We start from the raw sequence: 26,100 nt of genomic DNA, 5'->3' as shown, positions 1-26,100 counted from the left end.
CTTCCATCATGTACCTTAAGGTCAACATGTCATATGTGATGGATTTTACTGGGAACCTCTACAGAGAGTGGCCAATAGCATGAGCAGGGTAAATGATCTTTCTTGTTCAGCAGCCTTACAGTGTGTCGACACAGGAGACATTTCAGCCAATTCTTTTAGTCGTCCATCTCACCCCCTTCTGACCGAACAGATACACTCCTATATGAATCAATGCAAGTTTAGTTTAGGTTGGTTTGGAGAAGGGACAGTGCAAATTGGTGAAAAGACATGGTTAAAACTGGTTGGTAAAATTGGTTACTGTATTTGCCATCTGTCGTCCGAGGTGTTAATAAGGCTTGCCAAAATAGATCACAGCGAAAACAAAACAAAGCGTGCAGCCCGATGATTGGAGAGGGACACACAATCGTTAAAAAGTTGTCTACACAGCATGTGAAACACAACCCAGAGTGTATTTTCAACCTTCAAGTGTATTTCTGCTGTTTTAAATGCATGTTATGGTGTGTTGGGTGCTGCTGAAATGCCCTACGATCAGTACTACACTTGAATGCATCCTGACAAAGGACTGAACAGCTAGTCTACTAACACGCTGTTCATACTACGTGTCCTGTGTAGACACAGTTATTCTGCGTCACCAGACCGCTTTCTTGTCAAGCCGAAGGCGGTCTGGTGAAAATGTAAAGACGCATTAGGTCAAGGAGACTCTAGAGATCCAGAGGGAGCCATCGGATTGTCTGTAGATTGCTCCTCTGGTTAGGTTTCTGTCAGAGCAGAATTAAGTCTTCTTGGCTTCATTTTAATGTTTTCCAAACCAGCTGCAGTACTCGAATATCTCCAGTCTTTGGTCAGTTTGACAAGAGAGAGCTTTGGCTATGCAAGATAAAGCTCAAGGATCAGAGCAGAGTTAATGCTTGAGCCAGGAATTAAGCCAAGAGCTTTCCCGTATTGTCATCTAGCTGAGCCCAATCTTGAAAGCACTTTTTTTTTTATAAATGGGCTGTGGACCTTCTCTCACCTCCCAGAGTGCACCTGGTTGGACTATATTTAGCTGAATTTAGAACCAAAAGGTCGTGTTCAGTCAAGTGCTAGAGTATGTTAGATAATATTCAGTTAAATTTAATTAAAATGGCTTTATTGGCATTACTAGAAATGAATTAGAGAGGAGAAAGGAGGACATTATAAGACAAAACAATTAATCTGTCATGAAGTATAAACGCAAACATGTGTGTCAGGTAACTGTCACTCACTGTCCCTCAACTAATGGCAGATCCTCGCCTAGTAGGACAGGTAGTTTTATTTCGTCCAGTACTTTTTTCATTAATTTTGAATTTTAAAAAATGTGCCTCTCGCAGATGTTGATATTTTGCACATTTGGTGAGGCAGTGCAGCTCTGTTTCAGGTTCACTGAGGGTGCAGTGACAGCACAGTCTTTGCTCTGCAGGGAGCAGAGTTTTTCTGTGTCTCCCCTTTCCAACAGCAAGGCTTCGCTCGCTCAGTCTGTACTTTGACAAGGCTCTCTTTAGTTGTTGATCGGTCACCATGCTCAAATAAGCTGCTATATTGTACTGTCGATTTTTGGAGCCAGATAGCGCTGCATTTAACTCTCGCCAACAGCTGGTGTAATTTTGTTTGAATGGTTTTGTAATTTGATCGAGTCTGAGTGGTAATGTATTTTGTTCCTGAGTTGTGTTAATAGAGCAGGCTTGAGTACTCAGGATCAGTTGGGTAAGGGGCTTCCTATTATTTCTCAGCTCTTGCCATTGCAGGGGAATAATACGAGAGGAAATAAGTGTTTTCATTAAAACACACACACTGTTTCCCAAATCAGGGGCTGGTTTGTCCTGTGTACGCTGTGAAGGCGAAGCTGAAACTCTGCTTTCCTCCTCAAGTAGATGTCTGGACCACTCAGTGTTGGTGTTGAAAATTTCCAACTTACCATTGTAAAATTCTTATTTTGCTGCTGTGGTTCCTAGTTGTAGACTCGGGGCAAATCTATCCTGAGTGGTAGTCTGACGTCACACAACACCAGCAGCCGCCACGGGACAAGGGCTGGGATGTATTTTTAGACCACCGTATTTGTATTATACTTGGAAACCTAAATATCCAATTCATGAGCCTGAGAGTGCCGCAAGATAAAATGTATCATGGTGTCTGTTACCTTAGTGTTGTTCTCCTCCTCTGTTTTGTGTAAATATGTAAGGAGGATGCGCTGCTGAGGGTTCAGTCGTGTGTACACTTGCCAAAGGAAGAACAATTTGTTATGGTCAACAAGGTTTTTGTTAACTTTTGGCGTCGTGGGCCTGAAATACTTTGAGGTCGGAGCCTCTAACTTTGACTGGAGCGCAGCATTAGAGCTAAACGGACATCAAGGCTACTAACAAGAACAAACAGTACAGTTTATGCCCGGCCTCCATTGTTTACCTTTTTCATTGGCCCAGATGTGATGTACTGACACGTGACTGACAGTCAACTGAACCAAAAACGTGATAAATAAGACGTTATCATGTAATAGTCCCCTACGATAGGATCTGATGTGGACATCAGATGTGGACCGTTACATAACTGACAAATATAAGAATTTGGAGGTTGTTTCATCTAAATTGGGAAAAATACGTTTGCATTTCTAAACTGTATTTACACGAGACTTTGTTGTGAGTAAACCAGCACAAAGAAATTCCCGGGTTGCGTCCCTTAAATCTAGTCTTCGAAGGATGCAGCTCCTGAAATGAGATACAGCATCAGTGTCGGTGCGGGCAGATAGCAGTTTTGGTTTACACACGCTGTTTAAATCAAGATGAACAGAATTTCTGCAAGTGAGCATTAAATGAAAACTCATTCTGCGTCGGGATTGAATTAAGTTAGAAAGTAGAGATGCAACCCATAGGCAGGATGACTCAGTTAGGGAGCAGAGGGGAAAGAGAGGACGGGACTCTGAGGGAGCCGAAACTGACACGGACAAACACCCAGTAAGACATGGTGTGTAAAAGAAAGAATGAGGGAGTGTGTGACAGTGATTTTTTGCTCTGTTTGTTTTGTAGCCTCGCCATTAGTGATATTACACTGTTCGCAGGAGGTGTGAGCATATGCTGGCAGCGGCTGCCTCTTCGCTTCAAAGCCAATTATCGCAGTAAATAATTAACAGTGGGGGGATTCTCATACCACCTCGGGCTCTGCTCCGACAGAAAAGGCCCGGGATCTCACACCACTCCGAAGTGCCTGTTTGCACCACCGGGTACTCCGTCATTCCTGCGGTGCTCGTGCAGGCTGGACGTCTGCGCTCAGCTGCTTAACTCCCCCCCCGCTCCTCAACAGCCTCTCTCAGGTGGAATATGAGTGGAGCAGTTTTGCAAAACGTCAGGGATGTAAAATATGGATATTATTTTAACAATAGCTTTATGTAGGTGAGTCTTTTCCACTACTTGTAATGACTTATAAATGCTCTTTAGCTCGTGTCCCCCCCGGCTCTCATCACACAACCGCAGAGGCTGCTTTGAAAACCTCCTCGGCGATTAATATTCCACATGATTCAAACTTGGAGACAACGTTGGGCTGATTTTGCTGACAGCCCCGCAGCCCTATCCATTAACAATGCCTCCGTTCCACTCACCTTCCTCCCCCGCGCCCACACCCCTCTCTCTCCTCTCTCCTGTCATGCCTGACTGTACATTTCTATACCCAGTCTGCTTTCACAGGCCAGCGATACGGCATCCCCCCCCAAACACTGCACCAGCCTCCAGCACAAGAGCTTAATCAGGCAGGAAATAGATGTAACAGAACACAGAGACAACCAGAGCTCAGGCAGCCGAAAGCTCTCCTTGTACTCCTGTGTTTGTCTGACATGCAGCGATAACAAGGCTTTAAACTCAGATTTCAACCACACGAAATGCGGCAAACTGTGAGCTATTCCCCTGCTTCACCAGAAGTTTTTATACATTTGACGCGGGTCTACAAGAGCTGGTTCCTCTAATAATGTCTGGCTAGCGAGACCACCACTTGTTGCAATCATAACAGTTGCAGCAGTGAAAAAGAAAATGAAATGGATGATTGTGCCTCCTGAACGAAAAGGCTGCAGCTCTTTGTTCACACACAGGTTGAAATAAAAAAAAAAAACGATTATGTGAATGAAACTGCGGTTTGAAAAGATTCTCATGTGATTTAACTTCAGTTTGCGGGCTTTGTTTTACCTTACATCTTCACCTTTTAAAAAGGGGCACTATGTAGTTTTGGAGAAGAAATTCCAACTCAGAATTTTAATATTTACAAACTCAGAAATATATATATATTTTTTCTCCCATAAATGAATAAAGCTTTTCTCAGAGGAAAATAAGGCCCCCAGAACACTGTTTGAAGCTGGAAAGGTGGCAGGGTCCGCCAAATATACACAAAGTAAAACAGTATGAAATTGTGTTGAGAGTTTCTTTATTAAGTTTGTTTAGGCATAAAAAAAAAAAAATCAGTCAGTGAAGATATTTCTCTTCTGATTAAAATGTCTTCTCCATAACTACATATTGTACCTTTAATGCTGATGCCTACAGGAGGAAATGACAATGTTTTTATGTCCTTGCAGCGATGGAGTACCACAATCTGAACACCTCCATTGCTACCAGAGACTTCTGGGTCATTACAGGTAAGAATCACTGTTCATATATTTCTCATTAAGTCTTCATTGTCTTCAGGGTGAACTTGTGTTTATGTTTTGTTATGTGCTGATGTTCATAATCTAACCGGTCTCCTTTCACAGGAGCGATTAGATGCGTATGACTACTGGGTTGTGTGTTGTTTAATATTCCCCCTGTTGGCTTTATGAATGACTATATGCACCGCGCAACATGATTGCATTTCAGCGTTCAAGGGCGCCCACTCTGCTATACTTTATAATGGATGGGCCTCTCAGATGAGGCCGTGTAGCTCTTAACCCTGCACTTACTGCGATGAGAGGCCGAGTCAGTTCAAGGTCATTCCCTTGATAATGGGATTTACTCACACTGAACAAGATGTACAACCAGGATTATTGCTTTTCAACCGTTGATAAAATGGAACAGTTCAAAGCGGCATTAGGTGATGTTTCGACCACTAGGGGACAGAGAGACTCCAAAACAAGCTTCGAGGAAGCACGGCCCTGATTTATCATCAGCTTATCGAATTGTTATGGCAAATAACAACTTGTCAACTTGCATATCCGTCAGACGCAGAGCAACATGAGCTTCCAATTAGGCCTTAACAGCCTGGGAATCCTGCACAGGTCTTACTGAAATGTGTTTCTGTCTCACACACACACTCACACATATTTCTAATTATGCCTCCTCTTTCTTTATGCTACTCTCTTCCCTCGCCAACAATTTATTTTCCGTCTTAACAACCATCTGGCCCTCCTCTTTCTTCCGTATACATTTGCAGTGATCCAGGACGTAGACAACGCCAGCCTGGAGGGACAGTACCAAAGCTTTGCCAGTCTAATGGAACAGCGGCTGGCGGAGCTGTTTGTGTTGGCAGGGCAGCAGGGCACTCGTTTCAGACGGGCCACTGCTGTAGACAGCTTCACTGTCCAGGTAAGAGACTGTTGGCACAGAGGCCCAGAGGGAGCGCAGCCACATCCGACTTCCTTGGAAGAACAAACAGTCTGAGATGCTGGGTTAGAGAGCAAAGACACTAAATCAGTTTCAATTCTGAAGTTGTGTTTGTTACTCAGAAGGCTAATGAAAGCATTAGTCCAACAGTTTTGTTGGCTTATATCTTGTATGAATATTTCATGAGATCCTCACTTTAATACGCACTTCTGCACACGCTCGCACGATCACTTGTGGTCAGCCCTTGTTAATTAGGGAGTTTCTCAGCTCATCATCTGCTAATTGCTTATCAAAACAAGCCAGAGGTTGAATGTTTTACAAAACAAGTACAGTACTCTTTTCTGTGTGGTTTTCCCTCTCATTAGACTCCTCACCTGAATGTACTGTAAGGGTTTACTTTTTGTTTTTCTCTCTGAAATGTAAGCTGCTTCATTTCACTCAAAACATTGATTGTAAGTATTTTAATAACACAACCCATTTAATGCAAAGTTTTCTATCAATTTGAGTCAGTGTGTATAAATTACATGGAGACAGAAGAACCAATTTCAAATGCATTACTTTTATGTATCATACTTATAATATCGTATTATAATAGGGTTCTCAAACTTATGATTTAAAAGTCTGCATTTGCTTTTTATTCAATTATTGTTCAGGGGTACTGAACAATTGGACCAATTCCACATCGTAGCCACTGCCTTGCTCAAGGGTACTGACTGGAGAATCAACCTAGTGTGCATGTTTTGATTGAAGAAGCAGGAAAGCAATGAACGATGTAGGCTGATGTATTTCACCAAAGGAAAATAAGAAGAAAATCAAAACATTCACTTAACAACCTTTGTGGCCATTCAAGTACAGATTTGGGATTTTATGAGGTGCACTTGAATGCATCATGAAGTCCCTGTCCGACGATGCATATCAAAAACTCTGATACAGACAGCATGGGAGAGAAGCTGTTGGCCCGTAAATGACACCAAAACATAGCAGAGACTCTCAGCATAGTATTTTTTTACATGACTATTTCGGTAAAACATTTACCTGCCAGCGGAGAGCCTTACAAGATTAACTTGCCATAAGGAAAATATCCCCACATTTGGCACTTGGTGAACCAGTTTCTGACTCACACTTATTCTATCACCCTACTTGTAGAAATTGTGTTTTTATTCTGCACCTTTTTACAAGCTCTGTAGATGTGTTATTTAAAAAGAAAGATTATATGACCTCTAAATTCAGCATTTTAGGCATAATTATTTTTTGAATGAACCAGCCATTCAATAACACCTGATACTGAGTGTACTGTAGTTCAAAAAAACATGCGTCATCCCTTTTTTCTTCTCCCAATCAGATGGTGAGCATCCGTCGGGTGTCCGGTTCGAAGAACCCAGCAGAGATGACCTACTACGTCCAGCATAATGGCATTCCTCTATCGGGCACGTCAGCTGCCAAGGTGCTGAACACAGTGGACTCACAGACCATGGCGCTCACCCTGGGCTACTTTGTCCAACTGCAAGCAGAACGTAAGCACAGCATCCTTCCAGCATCTGACAAGCAGGCAGATAGACAGAAACACTGACAGACTAGACATGCAAACCAAAACACATGACTCATGCTGAGTTTAGAAAGAAGAGCTGGTGCTGGGGTGAGGGGAGTAGACAAAAAGGTTGAGAAAGCTCTTTGCTCTCTAATCTCTCTGAAACGCTCGCGGCAGGACATTGTTTGTTTAGGCTGCAGTACTGCTCAAGAGAAAGGGAGAAGCGGGGAGAGTGGGTGAGACCGAGAGGGTCAGGAGGAAGAGAGCGAGAGCATGCTGCATTCTCTTATAGATTGCTGCCTACAATAGCTGAATCAGGCACACTGTATATCAGGTCGAGCTGTGTGTGTGTCACTTAGCGTGGGTGTGATGGATGCTTCTAGCAGGAAAAGTGGGCTGAGTTATACTTCCAATAAACCGATCAATTGACTTAATGTTATCATTTACTGTTTGGACGGGACTGGATGTCATGTAATGAAGTGATGATGGCGAAAAAGTGTTTTTCATTTTTCAGCTGTGGTCAAGAACCCTCCGAATAACCTTTGGATAATTGCTGCAGTATTGGCCCCCATCGCTGTGGTAACACTCATTATCATCATCATCACAGCCGTGCTGTGCAGGAAGAATAAAAATGACTTTAAAGCCGATGCCATCGGCAATCTCAATCCCCGAGCTAAGGTATGTCTTTTTTTCAGTGTGTCTTTCTGTCTGTGTCATAGCTGCAGCAATTTTGGATAATCATACCAGCTCTATTTTGATAATCGAGTCATTGTTTCAATCGTATAAAATGTGATAATTGCTGCTTTCCTTGGTTTTATGTCATTGTAATGTGAATGTTAACATTTTTGATTGTTGTTTGGACAAAAAAAAGACATCACTTTGTGCTCTGGGAGATTATAATGTGCATTTGTCACTAGTTTATGTTATTTTCCATACAAAAATGATCAAGTGATTAATCGAGAAACCAATCAGCAGTTGAATCGATTATGAAAAGAAATCACAGAGTAGGTGTTTTTAATGTACAGGCATATTATGCAGGATGTTTCAGGTTGCTGTTTGTAAAAACACCATTCATAGTGGACCTCCTTATGGGACTCCTGGAACCTGGAGATAAGATAGCATTTTTGCACATCTGGTCTCATTTTTTAAATTTTTTTTCTTTGAACTTACTTTTATCAGGGTCCTCTGAGTGGGTTTTTGGTTAAATGCCTGAAATAAGGTCTGTGGCTACGACAAGCTTAAGATGTTTTTATGTTTTGTTCCACGACATAAAATACGTACAAAAAACAAAAAACGTTAACCAGTCTTAAAACCAGCAGTTGCTAAGAAGTGGCTGAATGAAACTACAGAGGTTGTTGCCGTTTTCCTCTCTGCTCTCCCTGTGTGTCTGTAGCTCACACCACCCTCAGTCAAACAGTTCATACATCCATGAAAAACTGAGAGCAGAGGAGCGAAAAGGGGACAATTGCTATGTTGTTTATAAAGTCCTGACCTCATGCTCTTATTGGCTGGGGGCTCCACAGCTCAAAGGCTGACTTCCAGAAACACCTGGTACACAACAAAATAACCAGAAAATACAGGCAAAGGGCAGGGTGTCTGCAGATAGGCACCACCACACACTTCTAGTGGGTCACAAGTGATGATTATGAGTGATTATCTTAACTTTCAGAGTTTTGAGGGTGTACTGTGTATGCAGACTGTGTAACACAATTTCCTGTTTTCTTGTGTTGTACCATATTATCTGCATAATGCCGTCTGTATGACCTGTGTTAATGCATTTGAAAAAACCTCGTCAGTATTGAAACTTGAACAGCGCACACAAACACACTGTTTAAAGCATCTTCTCTTGTTTTCAGATGGCGTATCGGAGAGACGTGGGCTATTATCACCAGGTATCTGCCTTTCTGTATTTCCTCTCATTACCGATGTGTGTTTTCATCTTCGGGGCTCAACTGTGCCAACAGTGGGATTTGAATGGGATTCTGGGAAGACATCACCTATGATACATTTCAGTAAATCCCGCTGCGCTGATGAAAACGAAGGCTACAACAGCACTTTGGAGAAACAAACCTTAAACAATGAGATTTTCCCGGATGAAAGGCTGGTATTGCGTATTCTCCCCATAGCGGTCTCCAGATGGCAAATTTGAAAGATGAAGCTTTACGGAGAATGATTATTATGGAGATCGGTCCTTCGAGCAGAATGAGTGTGTGCGTGTGCCGACACTTGTTTGTTGTGTGTTGAGAAGATTGAAAACTGTTTCCATTATTGTCGCATCAAGGATGTCACAATGTCCTAATCAAAGTCACCTTTCCACCTCCATGTCTGTTGTCTTTTCTGCTCACATGGAAACTCATTGCGTAACATTCAGCACATCCCAATGCTTTATATACGGAATTTCATAAGAGAGAAAGTAATAAAATCTTCTATATTAAGCAGTGAAATTCACTTCAGTGCTACTTTTCAGAGCAGTTATTATTACATAACATCTAAGGCTTAACATGTAAAAAACACCAAACCTTAATTCCATCGGATATGAAATATTATTTGGTCGCTTTTCACAAACCTTCATATTCTAGGCAGAAAACATAGCCGGCTCTTTCTATTAAGTAATCAAGGAAAAATTATTAAAGAGCTCAAAGATGAAGCGACTCCTAAAAATGTAAATGAGGCTCATGCACCACCTCTTCTGTGTTACTTTCACTGTCTGCAACACTTTCATCACAGACTCTTGTTAGAGTTTCCTACAGTAGCACTTTTAGTTAGTGAGAAATCTGGGTCCAAAAAATCTGTATGTGTGTGTGCTATAAGAAAAGAGAGAACGCATGTTCTTCAGTCAGGGGAGTGTCACATATTGATTTTGCGCCATAGCTTGGCTGCATTGAGGCAGTGATGTGTGTCTGACAATTTATGACACTGTGATGAGACTAGTACTAAATATTTCAGTGTGTGTGTGTGCGTGCGTGTGTGTGTCTTCCTATTTTGACCTTCTCTATAAACATGTGCACATCCAATGTTAGTAAAACACCACAAATCTTATTCCTCCTCCTCCTCAAATGTGTTCCAACGGTTAACTTCACTACTACATTTCTGAGAAAGTCTCATCTTGTCACCGCCTACTGCGAGTCATTTATTTGACAAGAATTTGGAAGAAGGAGATGAAAAAGGGCCTCGATTAAATCTGTGCTCATCTATTTCAAGGCACAGCAGTGCAGTAATCCCAGTTCTGCTCCTTAAATCCTCTGGACATCTCTTAAAAAGACACTTTTGGCCTATTTTGAGATGTCTGACTATGTGACACTTGTGGTGTTGACATGTATATCTCCTTTTTTTCCGTTTCTTTATTATTCTTAATGACTACTAGGTATTTGAAATCAATCTTACTCAAGCTGTCTTTTTGTTTTCCTCCATTTCCCCTCGCCATGTCCATCAGCCAGTCCAGGGTTTTGACTATGCCAAGCAGCACCTGGGCCAACAGGGAGGGGATGAGGAGACCCCGGTCGCCAGTCAGGATACTTTAGTGATGTCACTACAAATTCGGGACACGCCACTTTCACTAGAAAAAGCCCTGCAACAAGACGGAACTGCCAACAAGAAAAGCCTCACCAGTGACAAACACAAAAGGTATTTACACATATTCAACCCCTCATTTTAACTAGAACTTTGATCATTTTCATATTTCCAGGGACAAATGTCTTAACTGGAGATTGAAGAATACAGTGCTTCTTTATTTCTCTGCCTGTCTTATGATAAAATAAGATCTTGATATTGTTTAGATGATGTCAGCCTTAGAATAAAGTTTTATTATAAGCAACAGGATGTCAGTGAAGAGAGGATGTGATTTGTTTTATTTTGAAGGTAACACTGTGCATGATTACAGGTTATGATAATTATGATATCACATTAAATTTAAAGACAACTCTCTGGTAAACAGTACCAGGTACAGTCCACAAGTTTATTAGAACTTGTGTGTTAATTACATACTTCACTTTGGATAAGTGCAAGTTATGGTGTTACTGGCTACTAAAGCCTAATAATACTCTAGATAATGTGTATGATTAGGATCAAAGAGCTGTGTCAGCTTCCATGGCACGCTGTAGACTGTACATCCTATGAATATTGATACAAGACAGGTTTTTTTCTCTTTATAACTGGCCCACACAGCATCAGCAATCATCCACTTGCGATTTAAAAAAGCACTTGGCCCTTGCATAAAACAGCTAGTAACAAACCACATTGTATTACATTTGAGCAATACCCTAAAACATGTCTATGAAAACATTGAGAGGAGAGAAATAGACGATGAACAGGATCGTGGTTCATTTTTGCTCATCACTGCCTTGTTTTACAGTTTGGTCAGAGTTTTTTCAGCCTTCGTTTCCACGGTACAGAAACAATGTGGTGGCCACTTCCTGTTCGCAGTCTTTCTCTATGGCAGCTAGACGCTATATGAAGGCATTTGAGGCGAAAGCAATAGGCAGTTTCTAACAGAATCTTTGGTCTGACTCGGCTCAACTTTTCTCTGACTCAGCTGATAAGTTAGCATATTAGAAATAAACATGTTGCTTTATCAATCAGATAATAATCAGCTGAATCATCTCGGTTCATCCAGAGATATTTGGATATAGCGTTAATCCTCATATGAGATTGAAGACAACTATCCTCCCAAAGGGTGGTACATTTGCCAACAGTATAGTGTACAGTAGTGTGCTATCTCAAGAATTGCACCACTGCTCCGTCAGAAAGCTCCTGAGTCACACAGAGAGAGGCAGGATGATAAAACATAAAGCTCCCTCCGGACTTCTTGTTTGTCCTCGTTCCACCCCGATGCTGAGTGATAGCCGGTCATTAACAGAGTTCTCTGTATGGGCAGGTGAAATTGACCGTTTTCCTCAACTGACATTCAGTAATGCTGTTTCGGAAATTAATTGCCATATTAAATCATGCTAAATTATTTAATCGAGGGACGCAAAAGGGTGTAATTTTTCAAAGCCTTGCAGGATAATGAGATCAAATGAAATGTATGTGACAGGATGGGGAATCTATGGACTGGAGGTCGTGCTGTAATGATTTTTGGAGACTCCTGAGGCAGGGAGGTTTTTAATTTCTTATTTATCAAACTATTTATCTTAAAGGCAAGTTTTATGGTGTAATCATTCATCAGCGTTCATCTGATTTTCAACCACCTATAATATGCTATTATCCCAGGACACAACAACCTTGTTCTTTAAAGGAGACCTATTACGCTTTTTAGTTTTTTTCCTTTCCTTCAGTGTTTTGTCGGTGTTACGTTGTACGTCACTGACATCACGTTTCACGTCATGAATGCACCAGAAACAGTTGTAACAGAAGAGAAAACAACAACAGACCCATTGTGAAAGAAGCGTCTGTAAAACGGTGGATAAATTCTTTTGAGCGTCACAACCCTCTGCGAAATGACTCATTTCACTACCATAAGTTGAGCCATTCGGTCCAATAACAATTGGAAAGTCTAGAAGAGCTGCATGATTAAATTATTTTATCCTCATTAAAGTTAGCAGGGCACTAAACCGGAAGTAAGCCGGCTCGGTCGGCGATCCAGGTATTTTCATAGCCGGGAAGTCGAGCTTTTTTGGCTTCAAAACACCCCTGAGTAGCTTTCACAGGAATGAACGAGGCTCCACCTCAAACACAACCACACTGTGTCCAGTAAAAAAACGTCCTTGAATAGACCGCATCCCAAATTTCTTCCTTATTTACGCGCCACCACCGGATGTTGATAATGCATAATCAGTTTGCACAGCAGAATTCAGCGTGTTCACCCGGATCTTATGTTTAGATCAAAGCCGAGCTGTCAGCTGACAGTATGACAAAACTGATGTGTTTTTTGAGCATTAAAGCATGTAAACCTGTTCTAGCAGTAACCCAAAATAAAACTATGAACCTGAAAATGAGCACAATGAGTCTCCTTTAATGTCTCACCTATTTAATAATGAATGCACAGACAGTAACATCAGACAGGAAAACCAAGACATTAGATTATCTGTCACATAGAATGTATCAGACTAATTGAGCTTGAGCCTGGCTTGCTTTTATTATTTCATTATCAGATGAAAATCTGGAAACCTTCCAGTTTAATAATAGTTCAGTATTAGTCATACAGCACGTTTAGCTTAGAGTATGGAGAAAACATTACAGTATTTTGTTCCAGCTCCTTGTCCCTATGCAACAACATATGCTATAGCTAGTGGAAAGCAGCTGTCCTGCAGGTGCAACGTGATTTGAGCACTCTACTTGATGCCAAGACCATTGACAGATGAGTGAATGTGTGATCATTCGATCAAGTGTCGGCCCACGGTTGACAGCTGACGTTTGAGCGAAGGTGAAACCTGTCATTCACCTGTTGTGCAGCCTGTTTGAAATGAAGTTTGTCCCAAAATGCCTGTTGAGTCCTGTCCAGACAAAGAAAAACTTGTGGGATGATGCTGTGCGGTTGTATTTTTAGAAGTTATTCTTTCATTTCAAAAAGATTTAGATCGTCTAACTTATGAATTCATGGCTAAGAGGCTGATACGCATGTTAATATACAAACAAAGATGAAAACACGCTGTACAATTACCTCTAATTTGCTTCTTCCTCTCTGAAATAATCCCTCTATTTCTACCAAGGTCACAAAACTGATAGCCTCTGAGCACCACCACAGGACCAAACATACGACCCTCGCGAATAGCCAGTGTAAACGTGTTCTATACGCCTCAATTAATTAGTACACATTACACGTCTTTGTTGAGCCTGTGACTGTTGCACGGGGCGGCTCTCTGCAGCACTGCCTTGACGACAGCAGGGCGGGCAGCCACTGTTCCTCCGTCTCTAGCTTGCCGTTATCATTTTTACCAGACAATTAGGGGATAGACCACGGTGCTTTGATGTCACTGTCAGCCTCGTGGTCCTCCGTGCCGCCGCTTGATCAGCTCTAATTCCAACTACAGTACAGTGTTTGAAGAGAGTGGAACAAGAATTGGATAAAGCAATTGTTTGTCCAATTAACGGAAGAACCGGTCTTGCTTGACTCTGGACAGCTTGAACACTGGTTTTATAACATACACGACGCATACTTAAGAATACTTCCACGATGCTTATGTAGTAGAGACTAATGGATATAAAAATACAGAAGTTTATTAGTGAAAGCATGCAGATAAATGTACAAAACACACATACACACAGTCACTATTATGACAGTAAAATCTGAAACTTAACCAGCTGCAGTTTTGAGACAATTTGCAGATTTTTCTGTCATTTGCTACCATTTCTCTGACTATTCTGAAAACAGGCAGTGAGCAGTGATACTTTTCATAATGAACACATCTTCCTATTACATATATATATATATAAAAAAAAATACAATAATAATATGTTATGTTTACTGGACTCGAGCTTGAGGGATGGGGAGTGATGGAGGTGAGGTTGTTAAAGACGGGGATGACATAACCTGGCTGTGAGCCCAGCTTCCGGAGAGCTCACCGCCTTTTCCTGTTGCTATGGTTACTTGCAGCAAGTTGCCGAGTGAGGACGGTTCCGTCATCAGCAACGAATCAGAGAAGCCGAATTCCGGCAGGGGCTTGACGGTGCTGAAAGTCACAGCGCAGCAGAAACTGACAAAGGAGGAGACGCGGAAGAGGGACGGTGAGAGCCACACTCTGATGCAAATACAAATAATTTATTCTGCGGCTCCTTCGCAGACAAGGTCAGGCGTGTGACAAATGCCAAAAAAAAATCTTTTCCCAGTCTCTCCTGCGTGAAACACTTTACCAGTCTCTTGTTTCTCATGCACACAGGTTACCTAAATGCACCGCCACTGCAGTTTTTTTTTTTTTTTTCACGTTCAGAAAGGTAGCTACTCAGCAGTAAGATGAGATGGACCCGATGAATATGCATGAGACAGACGCTCTGCTGACATGATACAGTATGTCAGACTAGTTGATGGTGTGACTGAGTGACGGAAACACACATGCACACATTCACGAACGCAGAAGGACCGCATGAGGTCAGCAGATCTGTTTAAGTAAACGACGTTGAAGCATTTGCTGTTCTATTCTCGTCCACTGAGGCTAAATGTTCCACATGTGGTGGGCGTGAGATCAATTAATCAAATTCAGATACTCCGCTTGCAAATTGGATCGAGCTCGCTAGATTATGATTTTCTTAATGGTTGGATTTGAATAATTCATCAGCTGAGTTAAGGGAAACTAGAATTCAATCCAGTTTGTCTGATGTCAGATAAGGAATGAAAGTGCAAAGTCAGTTTCTTTCATCTATCACAAAGATGCACTGGCACAACCTTTTGAAGCCAACGCTATCTTTGTGATCTATTGTCTCCGTCCAACACTTAATTTGCTGCCAGTCGACTGATGTTTGACATAATCCCACAGTGTCAGCCATAGAGAGACAAGGTGATGAGGGAGAGAGACAGAGAGACAGAGGGAGTGTGACAGTTTGCTCTCCTTTGACTGACAACGTAATGATTAGAGGTATTTGTAGTCTCTTTGTGAGTGAACTCCCTCTTTGTTCTTCAGATCCATATGACACCTCCTCTGGCTCCCTGCAGCTCATCTCCATAAAGCCCGTGGTGGCTCAGCCCAACTACTCACACCCTGCATCCTCTGACCGCAGCCAGGACTCAGCCATCGTCAATGGAGAGGTGATGCACATGCACATGCACACATCCGTTCATGGAGATACTTAGACTTACATGCACATATACACAAACGCAAAATGAAGCACGGATGAAGAAATGTATTACAGGGACTAAAAAACCTATTTTCTCAATGCTCTGCTGGGAAAAAGGTCACGTAATTCTGTGCACCAATCACAGTTCAGCAACATTTGAATCAAGGTGTGGACAGGTGTGTTCCAATGAAGCAGAAACTCTTAATAAAGCTGAATATTTAATGTTTCATGGGAGTACTTAGACACATTACTGTTGATCGCATTGGCTCACAAACCTTGTTAGAAGCTGGAACCAACGGTCAGAATTTTCACACAGACACAAACAATCATTTTGGACCCATCTCGAAATATCTACTGAATTTAACAAGCTAACCAGCTTAGCCCCAGGCTGTAAGCATAATAAATGAACACAATAAACTCACAAAGTGTGAAGAAATGAAACACTGTTACTTCTATTTTCCTCACTAAACAGAAAAATATAACCACACACTGTCTGACTTCAAGTTTCTCTCATATACCAAGCTAAGACGAGCATATGTGCCCTGTTAACACAGTGTAAAACACACTGCATTCAAACCCTAACACCCTATGAAATAAATTTCAGTCTTGGTTTGTCTTTCACCTCTGTTTGGTCAAAATAAATCCACAGTCCAGTAGGCCACTGGTTCCCACGGCTAACTGAGCCATGAGCTAATTAGCTAATGCTAGCTAGCTACAGCCAAGGATAGCTATGCTGGATAGGGAGGATATGCTGCCCCTTGTGTTTTTGGAGCTACCTTGGAATTTTACAAATAACACCTTTAAAACTTGAAAGTGGGTGTTAGTGTTATTCCCCAGAAAAGTATATAATCTTTTCAGTAAACTGACTCTAATAACTAGATCAAAGTACTGGAAACAATTGGTTTAATAACATGATGTACCACACCTTTTCATTCTGTATTTTTTTTTATTATTTTTTGATCTCATCTGTGTTTCTGAAGCAATATAACCAACATGAAAGATAATAAATATGTTCAGTATCTTTCTGCCTGTGATTGTTGCATAATAGTTTCATTTTCAGAGCTTGTTATTGCCATGAACCCGCTGATCTTTTATCCACACGAGTCTTTCAAGACAAAACAGCCTTACCACACACAGCAAGAAGAACCTTGTTCCCGTTTCCGTTTTCATCCCCCCCCATGTCTCTCGTGCTCTTTCCTCTCTGCAGGTGAACCTGGCTCTGAAGCAGAAGTCTGACATCGAGCACTACAGGAACAAGCTGAGGCTGAAGGCTAAGAGGAAGGGCTATTATGATTTCCCCTCCACCGACGGCAGCAGCAGCGGCCGGGCCCTGGCGCAGAGGCAGCGGCACGGCCATGAGAGGGCAGCCGGTGAGCATGGCAGACCTCTGGAGCCTGATGATGAGCGAGGTTCCACTTATGTCAAGTCTCACAGGAGGTGAGGGGAGAGCGAGAAAGCAAGTGGAACCTGGGTTTGGCTGAGTGTAAACAGAAAAAGAAAATCCATGCTGACTTCAGGGTGTGAGGATACGATTTGAGCGGTCGCACGGCATTGCATATGGGTTGATTGGGCTTCTAACCATGGTCAGTTATCCATCCCTGATGACCTCTGCCTTGCCTAATTAGCTTATGGATAAGTAAAACTGTCTCCTCTAATGTTGTTATTATCCTGTCTTAGTAGGCAGTGAGAGAGCCACCAGGCCTGTCTGATTAGTTTGATCCAAGTCCTGAGCTTCCATAATGAAGATAAGAGGATTGGCAAGGTGTCGGACGATCCACTAGCTGGTTCTGTCCTGCTTCTGCTTAAGGATGCATATAAAGATGGACAGAATCTTTGGTTATTACATGGGGGAACAGCCTTTCCCGAAAGAGATCAACATTACATCACCCGAACTGCCTTCAGAGCGGAAAGCAACATTTGAATTTTGGCTCGTGTGTTGACTTAGCAAAAGGATGAACGGACCTGCTATTTTTATATCCCACCGCTGTGAGCCAGATAAGGATTTCAGCAGCTGTTTACTGTTGAAACTAGCGTGCGGCTGATCACTTACGGCAACAGCATTCTGATATGCATCTTGTCCTTTGTCATTGAGTGTACATTAATGTTTTGTTTTGTCATAGTTGTTTTATCAGGGTTGCATTTTAATGTGCAGCACCTAATCCTCATACCTGATTCAGCTCTTTTACTTGATGTCCTCATGAGATATCCTAACATACTGCATCTATTTGGTCTGTAACACAACTTAATGTAGCTTTTAAATGGGTGCATTCCCCCACTGTGTTCTCCACCCACCTCTCACTGCAGGCAACCATAGCTGAAAGTAAGAAAGCTGAATTGAACAGAATCCAATTAATAACAACTCCCAGGTCTGATTTGTGCTGAATCCGCTCTGTACTCTAATTGGCAGGCACTCCCAGGTAGGGCAGACGGCCTATCGCAGCAGACAGAGTCTGAGCAGTCCCAGTCCTGGAGGAACAGAGATGGATCTGCTTGTTATGAGGGAGAGACCCAGAAGAGGCATCCGCAACAGCGGCTATGATGTAAGTCACATGTCATCACCCACTGACCCCTGCCTCCCAGCAAGATGCAGTTAAACTACTTTAACAAACTGTGAGAGAAACACTGTGTCGGTACTTTTTATATTAGATATATAGATGATTTGGGATATACATGTAGAACGCTGTTATGACCAACATCTCATATCCATAGTGCATTTTCTGTAAATCCAATAAATGAGTACATCATATAAAATGATTGCATGCAAAGGCCTATTGAGGCCTTGGATTATATACTCGACAAATAAAAAGATTCTTACTCACACATGATTATTTTTCTCCTTTTATTTAGAACCTTTGTGCAAATTTTCAATTACCCGCTCTTTTATGTACATGCTCCTCGTTTTTTCGTGGCCGGTCAGAGTTATTTTCCTATTTGGAACGATCTCGTTCTGTGTCACGTTAACTTTCCTCCATGTTTGTTTGTGCCACCTTCATGCAAATGTCCGGCCTGCGTCACTGCTGTGCAGACAAACACAAAGCAGTGTACAAATGATGAAGAGTATTTCAGGGAAGAAAGTGATTTGACACAGCGATACATAAACAAAAGAGCGTAATATTTAGTCACACGATATATTATCACATCGCACTGCCCAAAGCAAAGGTGGCCTTAAATCGAGAATCCCATATACATGTTCAACTTATTACATACATTGAAGGATTAGCTCACCCAAGAAATTGAATTCTGTCATTATCTACTCACCCTCGTGCCGATGGAAAGTCTGGTGAAATATGATAGTCCGCCAATTTGGGATCTGCACAGCAAAACAGCGCTGCAGCTTTCTCCTAAACAACTGAAGTAGATGAGGATTTGTTTTAAAACGTGAAAATACAAAATAAAATGGCAGTGTAATCCAAGTCTGGAAATCAGACATATTGTACTCAGGTGCGGTTTCAAGCGTACTGCAACAGGCTGAAAGAAGAGAAGTGGCTCATTCATAATTAAGAGTAAAGATTTATAAGGTCCTGTCGTTTTGATATGTAATGCATCTGAGGATGGCTGGTTTATGCCTCCACTCTTTTATTGTTCCATTAGGGCTCAGTGTATAGCTCCTGCTGTCATGAACACTACTATGTGAGCTCCTGAGAGTAATGGAGCAGACCATTTCTGAAAAGTGTTTTCATTCTGAGCGTTCCTTTTGTAAAAAATATATTAGCCGTGATAGAAATATTTCACTGAACTGTGACTGACCTGCCAGCCATTTTGACCAGTCACAGCAGGAGAAAGCACAGGTGTAACTGGCTGTGGTTGGTGTTGATATGCAGGCTCACTGCCATGTCTTAATGGGACACACAGATGGAAAGCAAATGATGTTATACAAACCTGCTTTTCTTAATATTGCAAGACAGATGTCTGCTGTGAAATTATCACAGGTTTAACATCTCAAACTTCAGAATTATATTCCAAAAGACTCTTGACAAACTCTACAAATTGAGATTTTCCAGACAAACAGTAGTTCCTTGATTCTGACCTACCTCGGTTTGTTCTTGCTGTGGCTGCACTCTGTGTCTCCGACTGTTCAGTTCTCTTAGAAATATGGCACAGTAGCCAGTACAAGCTACATGGCCCTTTTTCCTGGCCCTGTTGATTACAATGGGACTAGTGTGGCTGCAGGCTCCATCACTGCAGATGCGAGTCTCGGCCGTTCCTTGTTGCAGGGGGGGCTGATTTATGAGGTGCACTACGCTAGGTCTCCTGTGGCTACCCTCTGTTCGCACAGGAAGTAGGGCAGCCTCGGCTCATATTCATTTATCACTGGATTTAAAGACTGGATAGATGGAAGCAGAGGCTGGGAGATGGAGAAAGAATAGAGGGTATGAAAAGATGGAGGGATGCGATAAAGGAAGATGGAAAAGATGGAGTGAGGTTGCAGGATGTTGGTGATACTGTATATAATGTGGGTAAGAAAAAGAGGGAAGGCGCGGGTTAGCTCGGCTGCTGAACATACTGTGACCAGGCAGCAACACTGCTGACTTTAAACAGCCTCTGCTCGCTCAGTCAGCACCTTGTCAACAACCCACTGAGAGCCTGACAGGAGATATTATAGAAGTTGAAATTTTCCAGCTTTCTCACTTTCAGAAGAAGAGGTTGCATTTACCACTATTTGCTCTAGGTGTAAATCAGAACATGTGTCCCAGGTGGCTGCTGCTACAGATTCACAAACACAAGCCATAGACCATATTCACACAGCGCCCTTTGACATATCTTTGACATCACACTCAGGGTGGGACGCTCAAATGTCATACTGCTTTGTTCCAGGTTGCAAGTCCTATGAATTTATGGAATCTGACAAAGTGTTATCATTTTACCGCTTCCTTATTGATCAGCAACTGAAAAGACAATGGATAGTAAACACTGGAGGGACATCAGGCTTTATTTCACTGTAAAACAACATGTTTTATAACTCATTAGCTTCAACGACGACTGCAACCTGGAACAAAGCAGCAGACAGTAACATCATCCCAGCATTTGAGCTCGCCACCCTGAGCACGACGCCAGAGGAAAATGGCCGCTGTGTGAATATGGTCTATCACCATAAAAGCACAGGTGGCTTTACTTAAAATAGTAAGTGTGGAGTCCCCTTCCACATCTATTTATTCTTGTATGTATGACTGATTCAGTGTTGTTTGTAATGGTTTTTGCTCATCGGTAAGAGCCCTCGCACATTCTGTTAAACAACCCCGATTCCCAAAAAGTTGTGACACTGTAAGAGTGCAATCATTTTGCAAACACTGTGTTTACTGACAACTGACTGTTTTTACGAAGTGTTCCTGAGCTTATGTAGTAATATCCTTCATACAGTCATGCAGGGACACGGGAAGTCAGCCTCAGTTGGGGTTGCTGAGCGGTCAATCTATATAATGACGTTGTTGTAAATGTTGTGCAACATCCATGTTTTTGTATTCATTTGAATGTCCAGGATAGATTCCAGGATATGTAATCGTTAGTAACAATAATTTACAACAATTTGAGAATGTTTTGCACTTCAGCAGACTGCAAACACCAATATATTATAGGTCAAAGCAGCCACATTAACTACAGTCAACAACAGCGAGGTGATGAAGAGGGAGAGAAATTCCCCAGACACCCTCAGTTTCACAAAGTGGTGAACCTCGCCCCATCCTTGCTTGTGAATGACTGAGTCCTTCGAGGGTGGTCCTTTCATGCCCAATCATGATACTATCACCTGTCAGCACTTTTACCTGTTTACCTGTGGAATGTTCCTCACAGGTGTTTGTGCAGCATTCTACAACTTTCCGTGTTTTGTTGCCCCACTGTTGCTGACATCATTCAGAAAAAGCTTATATTTACAAAAATCAATGAAGCTGATGAGGTAAAACATTAAATATTTTGCCTTTCCACTGTTTTTAATCGAGTATATGTCACAAAGGATTAGCTAATAATCACATGCTGTTTTATTTGTTTTATACAACCCAACTTTCAGAATCAGGTTTGTAGAATACCTCAGACTGTTTTTGTGTATTAGCGAGTCAAAGTTTTACCATGTGTCTTGACTCCCAGTTCTTTCTCTTGTAAATGTGTTTCTATAGACTGAGCCTGAGTTGATTGAAGAGACGAACGTCGACCGTCTAATGGGGCCGCGGGGATACATGTATGGCCGGGGCTTGAAAGGCCACTCAGAGACGTCCACTCTGAGCTCACAGCCGTCCATTGATGAAGTGCGACAGCAGATGCACCTGCTGCTGGAGGAGGCGTTCAGCCTGGCGTCAGGGGGTCAGTCCACATCCGGAAGGCACTCCCATCACCACCACCACCAACCTCCTGACCACTACAGCCACGCACCGCCTCCCCTCCCCTACGCAGACGTGGTGACCAGCGCCCCGGGTACGATGAGCTGTGGACGGGGAGGCCTGCAGTGGGTACCGTCTTATGGCTCAGAAGTGTATCAGTGCAGTCTGCCCAAACCGGTAAGAGGGATGAGATTATTTTCCCTCTCTTAAGAACTGTGTTAGAGTTTATGTAACCTTAAATGCCTTTCACTATCTGTTTAAGGCCTTTCACTTCACCCAGCTCCCTGAGATGGCTGTGGGCTCTCCTCCCCCTTTACCGCCTCGCACTGGACCTCCTCCTGGGACCTCCTTAAGACGGTAAGGCTGAATAGGTCTCTCTCTCTCTCTCTCACACACACACACACACACACACACACACACACACACACACACACACACACACACACACACACACAGTGTCTATCGCATCCCAAAGTCCATCAGATATTCCACATTTATTCACATTCAAATTCATATTCAGGGACGAGATATTCACTAGGTAATGTGCTGTGGCCAGGGTGATTTTAGGCCTTGTATAAATTTGAATATTGAACTAGTGCATTGGGAGCTGGTGAGAATGTTAATGAGATTCTCACTTTTTTCATATGGCGTGTGTCTGCCATCTAGTGGTACTGGCTGAGTATTTCAGGAACGCTTCTGTTTATTCCTCTCCAATCTCTGTTAGTTCCACTTCTGACTTGGGGCCTAAGGGAAGGAGCTCAGAGACATCTGTCACTGAAATGCAGAGTCAACACGACAACAACCCATATGGGCCAACTACTAGAGCAGCACTTCCATCTATCACTGCAGAGCAGCCTGTGTCCAACTACTCAGGTAATCATATGAGAGGATGACATTGCAAAAGAAATCCATAATGCGCTTTGTTCAGTGAATGTCAGTCTCTCTTTTCTCCTGTGTAGGAAACCCAATAACAGCTGTCTACGCCATCCCAGCCACCAGGACTGGTTACTCAGAATACTTTGTGTCCACACCACCCACCTCCTACCACAGTCCCTCCTGGATGTCTTATCCACCTGAACCTGAGGATGTGCCGCCACAGTGGGCAGACTCTGTAAGGAGGCCCGTTTTGCTTGTTTAGAAAAGTCCTTAATCCCACTAAAAAAATGACAAAAAAATTAATGAAAGATATACAATTTATAGTGATGGATTAAACTGATCAGATGTCTTAATTGAACTAGGACAGTCCCAGTATTTATGCACTTGTCCCATTGCCCCAACAGCTCCTTGTCCTTATAATTAGACCTCAGAGAAGAAACTATTCTAAGTGGTTGTTTCTTGCAGACTTCAGGCTCTATCCAGACCATGCGCAGGTTAGAAAAGTGCTCTAAACAGAAAAGAAGCTCTTTGTTTCTGTCTCTTGTTTGTGTAATAGTTGCAATTTTAAACTCAATCACTGAGTATTATTATTTTAGACTTGCTGAGACAAAGACTTGTATTCTGACATCATACATACAGTAATAATATACTGTATATAATAATATAATCATGATAAAGTTTATTTGTGTAGCTCTTATCAAAACCAGGGTTACAATGTTCTTTACAACAAACACAACAATAAAATACACAGTAAGAATAAACAGGCGTAAGGAATAAAAGAAAAAAAACCTAAAAACCAAATGGATTATTAAAAAATCCTAAAAAACACCAAAGATATGATGCAAAACCATTTTTTCAAATTTAAAATCAATCGTTGCAGTGTAACTTAACAGTGAAGACATTAACAAAAAAATAAACTAGATATTATAAGAAAGGCAGAAAAAACTAGTATGTTGAAGTAAACATGTATGTAACGCTGTGATCCTACCCTCTCACTGAAGTTACATAGTGTAGAAACAAGTGATACTCCAAGGAGTGGCTGAAACAGAGACACCGTTCACCCTATTACAAGACACTGTAGCATCAAAATGATTTTGAAGCGGTTATTTTAAGGCTTTAAGCGTGACCTGGAAACAGACTGCAGCTTCCTGCCACAGGCTCTCGCACTAGACAGCAGTTCTCTTCGAGGTTTTGAGAGTAGTATGTTCTTAAAATCAATCCCAAATCAAATGGGTAGACTGCGTTAGGTCATTAAAATCAGAGCAATGTGTTTTCCTTTTCTGGTTTTGTTTGGAGTCTCGCTGCTGCATTTTGCATAATTTGGAGTCTATTCATTATTTTCTGATTTCTAAATGTTAAAAGACCATTACAATAGTCCCACTGTGAGAAAACAAAAGTTCAAATGATAGTTCGAGTGTGATTAAAACTAAAGCATTGATTGTATTCTGGCAATATTTATGATTATTTATACAGAACGTTATGCCAATTGAATACAGACTAGTAAAAAATTGAAGAGATTGCAGACCATCTCACTTTTGCACCGTCATTGATTCCAAAAGTCTTTTTGTGCTCACGCTCTTATCTACCCTCAAAAAGGACACTAGACAATACTCTTTAAGCATCCTCCGACCCTCTTCTCTGTTTTTCATTCAAACAAAACAGTTTCCATTCGTCCTGTCAGATGTGTTATAACCCATGTGACCCCCTCCCCCCCGTCCTTCCCTTCCCCTGCACAGGACTCTCCTTGTCTGTATGGAATGCTCTGTTGTTTTTCCCTTGTCTGTTTGCCTGTTTCAACCAGATGCCTTCATGCAGTGTCTTTTTGCAGAACCAGTGTCATTTAGAAACCATTTGCTGATCTGAATTTATGGCTGGCGTTGAGTGGACACAGCAAAATACCGGGGTAGTTGAGCACATTTTTTTTGGATTCACTTTTTTACTTTTTTGGTCATTTCTTGTGGTGTTAATCTGAAACCTCTGAAGATTTTGTAGCAGCATTCAAAAGTAGTCCATTCTGGAGTTCAAACACTGTTTGAACCAAAAATCCATTTCAGTATCATGTACTCCTACAGTAGATCTCCACCCTCATACATTCCCTCTTATTTTGGATTATTTATAATGATTTTCTCAGATACAGTTGTGTATTTTTTTCCCCTTTTCACCCATTTAATTTTATCTAAAATAGTGGTGCAAGAGAAAATGTTCACTCAGCCAAATAAAAACATATTGCACATATAGTATCCTTCTGATTATCTAATTGGCAGCCATTACTTTTGTGGGTAGTAACAATATGACTTTACGATTGACTGATTTCATGTCTACCCTGTTTTCCAGTTGCCCCTGCCTGGGTATGTCGAGGCTTTTCCTCATCCTCGCTACCCACAGGGGAGCCCCACCAGGCTGCCTCTGCAGTATAACCCGGCACTGGAGCAGCCGCCCACTGCCCCTAGCACAGCATCCCAGCAAAGTCTGCCCCAGGTGGTGAAGGACATGGACAGCATGCCCCTGAGCAGCCTCTCCACCTCTGCACTCGTGCAGGCCATCCGGCAGGAGGTGGCCAAGCTGGCGAAGAAGCAGAACGACGTGTTTGAGTTCTAGTTTTCATTCTGCCCCCTTGTGTGCAGGAGATTGTTAACTGTGGATTGGTCTTCAACTGAGGCACACAAAGGCAGTGCTCCTTCAGACTGATTTTTGATGTTTGTACTGTAAAACGGACCGATCTTCTTTACCCACTGATAGATTTCTTTTCACACGCCATTGGTGGTTTGCAGCTCCTGACTTAAAAGGAACACAAACGGTTTTTTTGTTTTGTTTTTTAAGAAAAATATCCCATCCTCTATTGATGATGTCCCAAGTAAGTACATGCATCTCTTCTTTGTAGATATGTCAATAGGATACGCTAAATATGGACTATGTAATTTTTTCCACGATTAGACATTTTGTTGTGAATCAGCATCAATTGAGAAGAGAGAAAAAGTAGCATCATTGTCTGTACTGAGAGGACCAAATGCTTCCTGTCAGATGGTTCAGTATAAACCACAGTGTATATGAGCATGTACAGTATTAGGACATCATGTATCTTATCTCCTTTTATAGACCATTAGCTTCAACAAAACGA

At 42.0% G+C, this 26,100-nt stretch overlaps 1 protein-coding gene across 1 annotated transcript in view; it reads left to right on the top strand.

Annotated features, from left to right (window-relative positions):
• Positions 1-25,580, top strand: part of kiaa1549lb (KIAA1549-like b) — a 40,656-nt gene extending 15,076 nt beyond the window's left edge. Inside the window, exons 9-23 of the mRNA XM_073463853.1 lie at positions 4,565-4,624; positions 5,395-5,546; positions 6,907-7,078; positions 7,607-7,770; positions 8,949-8,984; positions 10,526-10,716; positions 14,624-14,754; positions 15,645-15,769; positions 17,006-17,235; positions 18,206-18,338; positions 21,906-22,283; positions 22,369-22,463; positions 22,831-22,979; positions 23,066-23,217; positions 25,317-25,580. Coding sequence (XP_073319954.1) covers positions 4,565-4,624; positions 5,395-5,546; positions 6,907-7,078; positions 7,607-7,770; positions 8,949-8,984; positions 10,526-10,716; positions 14,624-14,754; positions 15,645-15,769; positions 17,006-17,235; positions 18,206-18,338; positions 21,906-22,283; positions 22,369-22,463; positions 22,831-22,979; positions 23,066-23,217; positions 25,317-25,580 — 2,432 coding nt within the window. The remainder of the gene's footprint in view (positions 1-4,564; positions 4,625-5,394; positions 5,547-6,906; positions 7,079-7,606; positions 7,771-8,948; positions 8,985-10,525; positions 10,717-14,623; positions 14,755-15,644; positions 15,770-17,005; positions 17,236-18,205; positions 18,339-21,905; positions 22,284-22,368; positions 22,464-22,830; positions 22,980-23,065; positions 23,218-25,316) is intronic.
• Positions 25,581-26,100: the final 520 nt, after the last annotated feature.

Source organism: Pagrus major, chromosome 4 (genome assembly GCF_040436345.1).
Source record: "Pagrus major chromosome 4, Pma_NU_1.0".
Classification (NCBI taxonomy): domain Eukaryota; kingdom Metazoa; phylum Chordata; class Actinopteri; order Spariformes; family Sparidae; genus Pagrus; species Pagrus major.
Note: the sequence above shows the minus strand (reverse complement) of the source record. Positions and strands in the feature narration are given on the sequence as shown.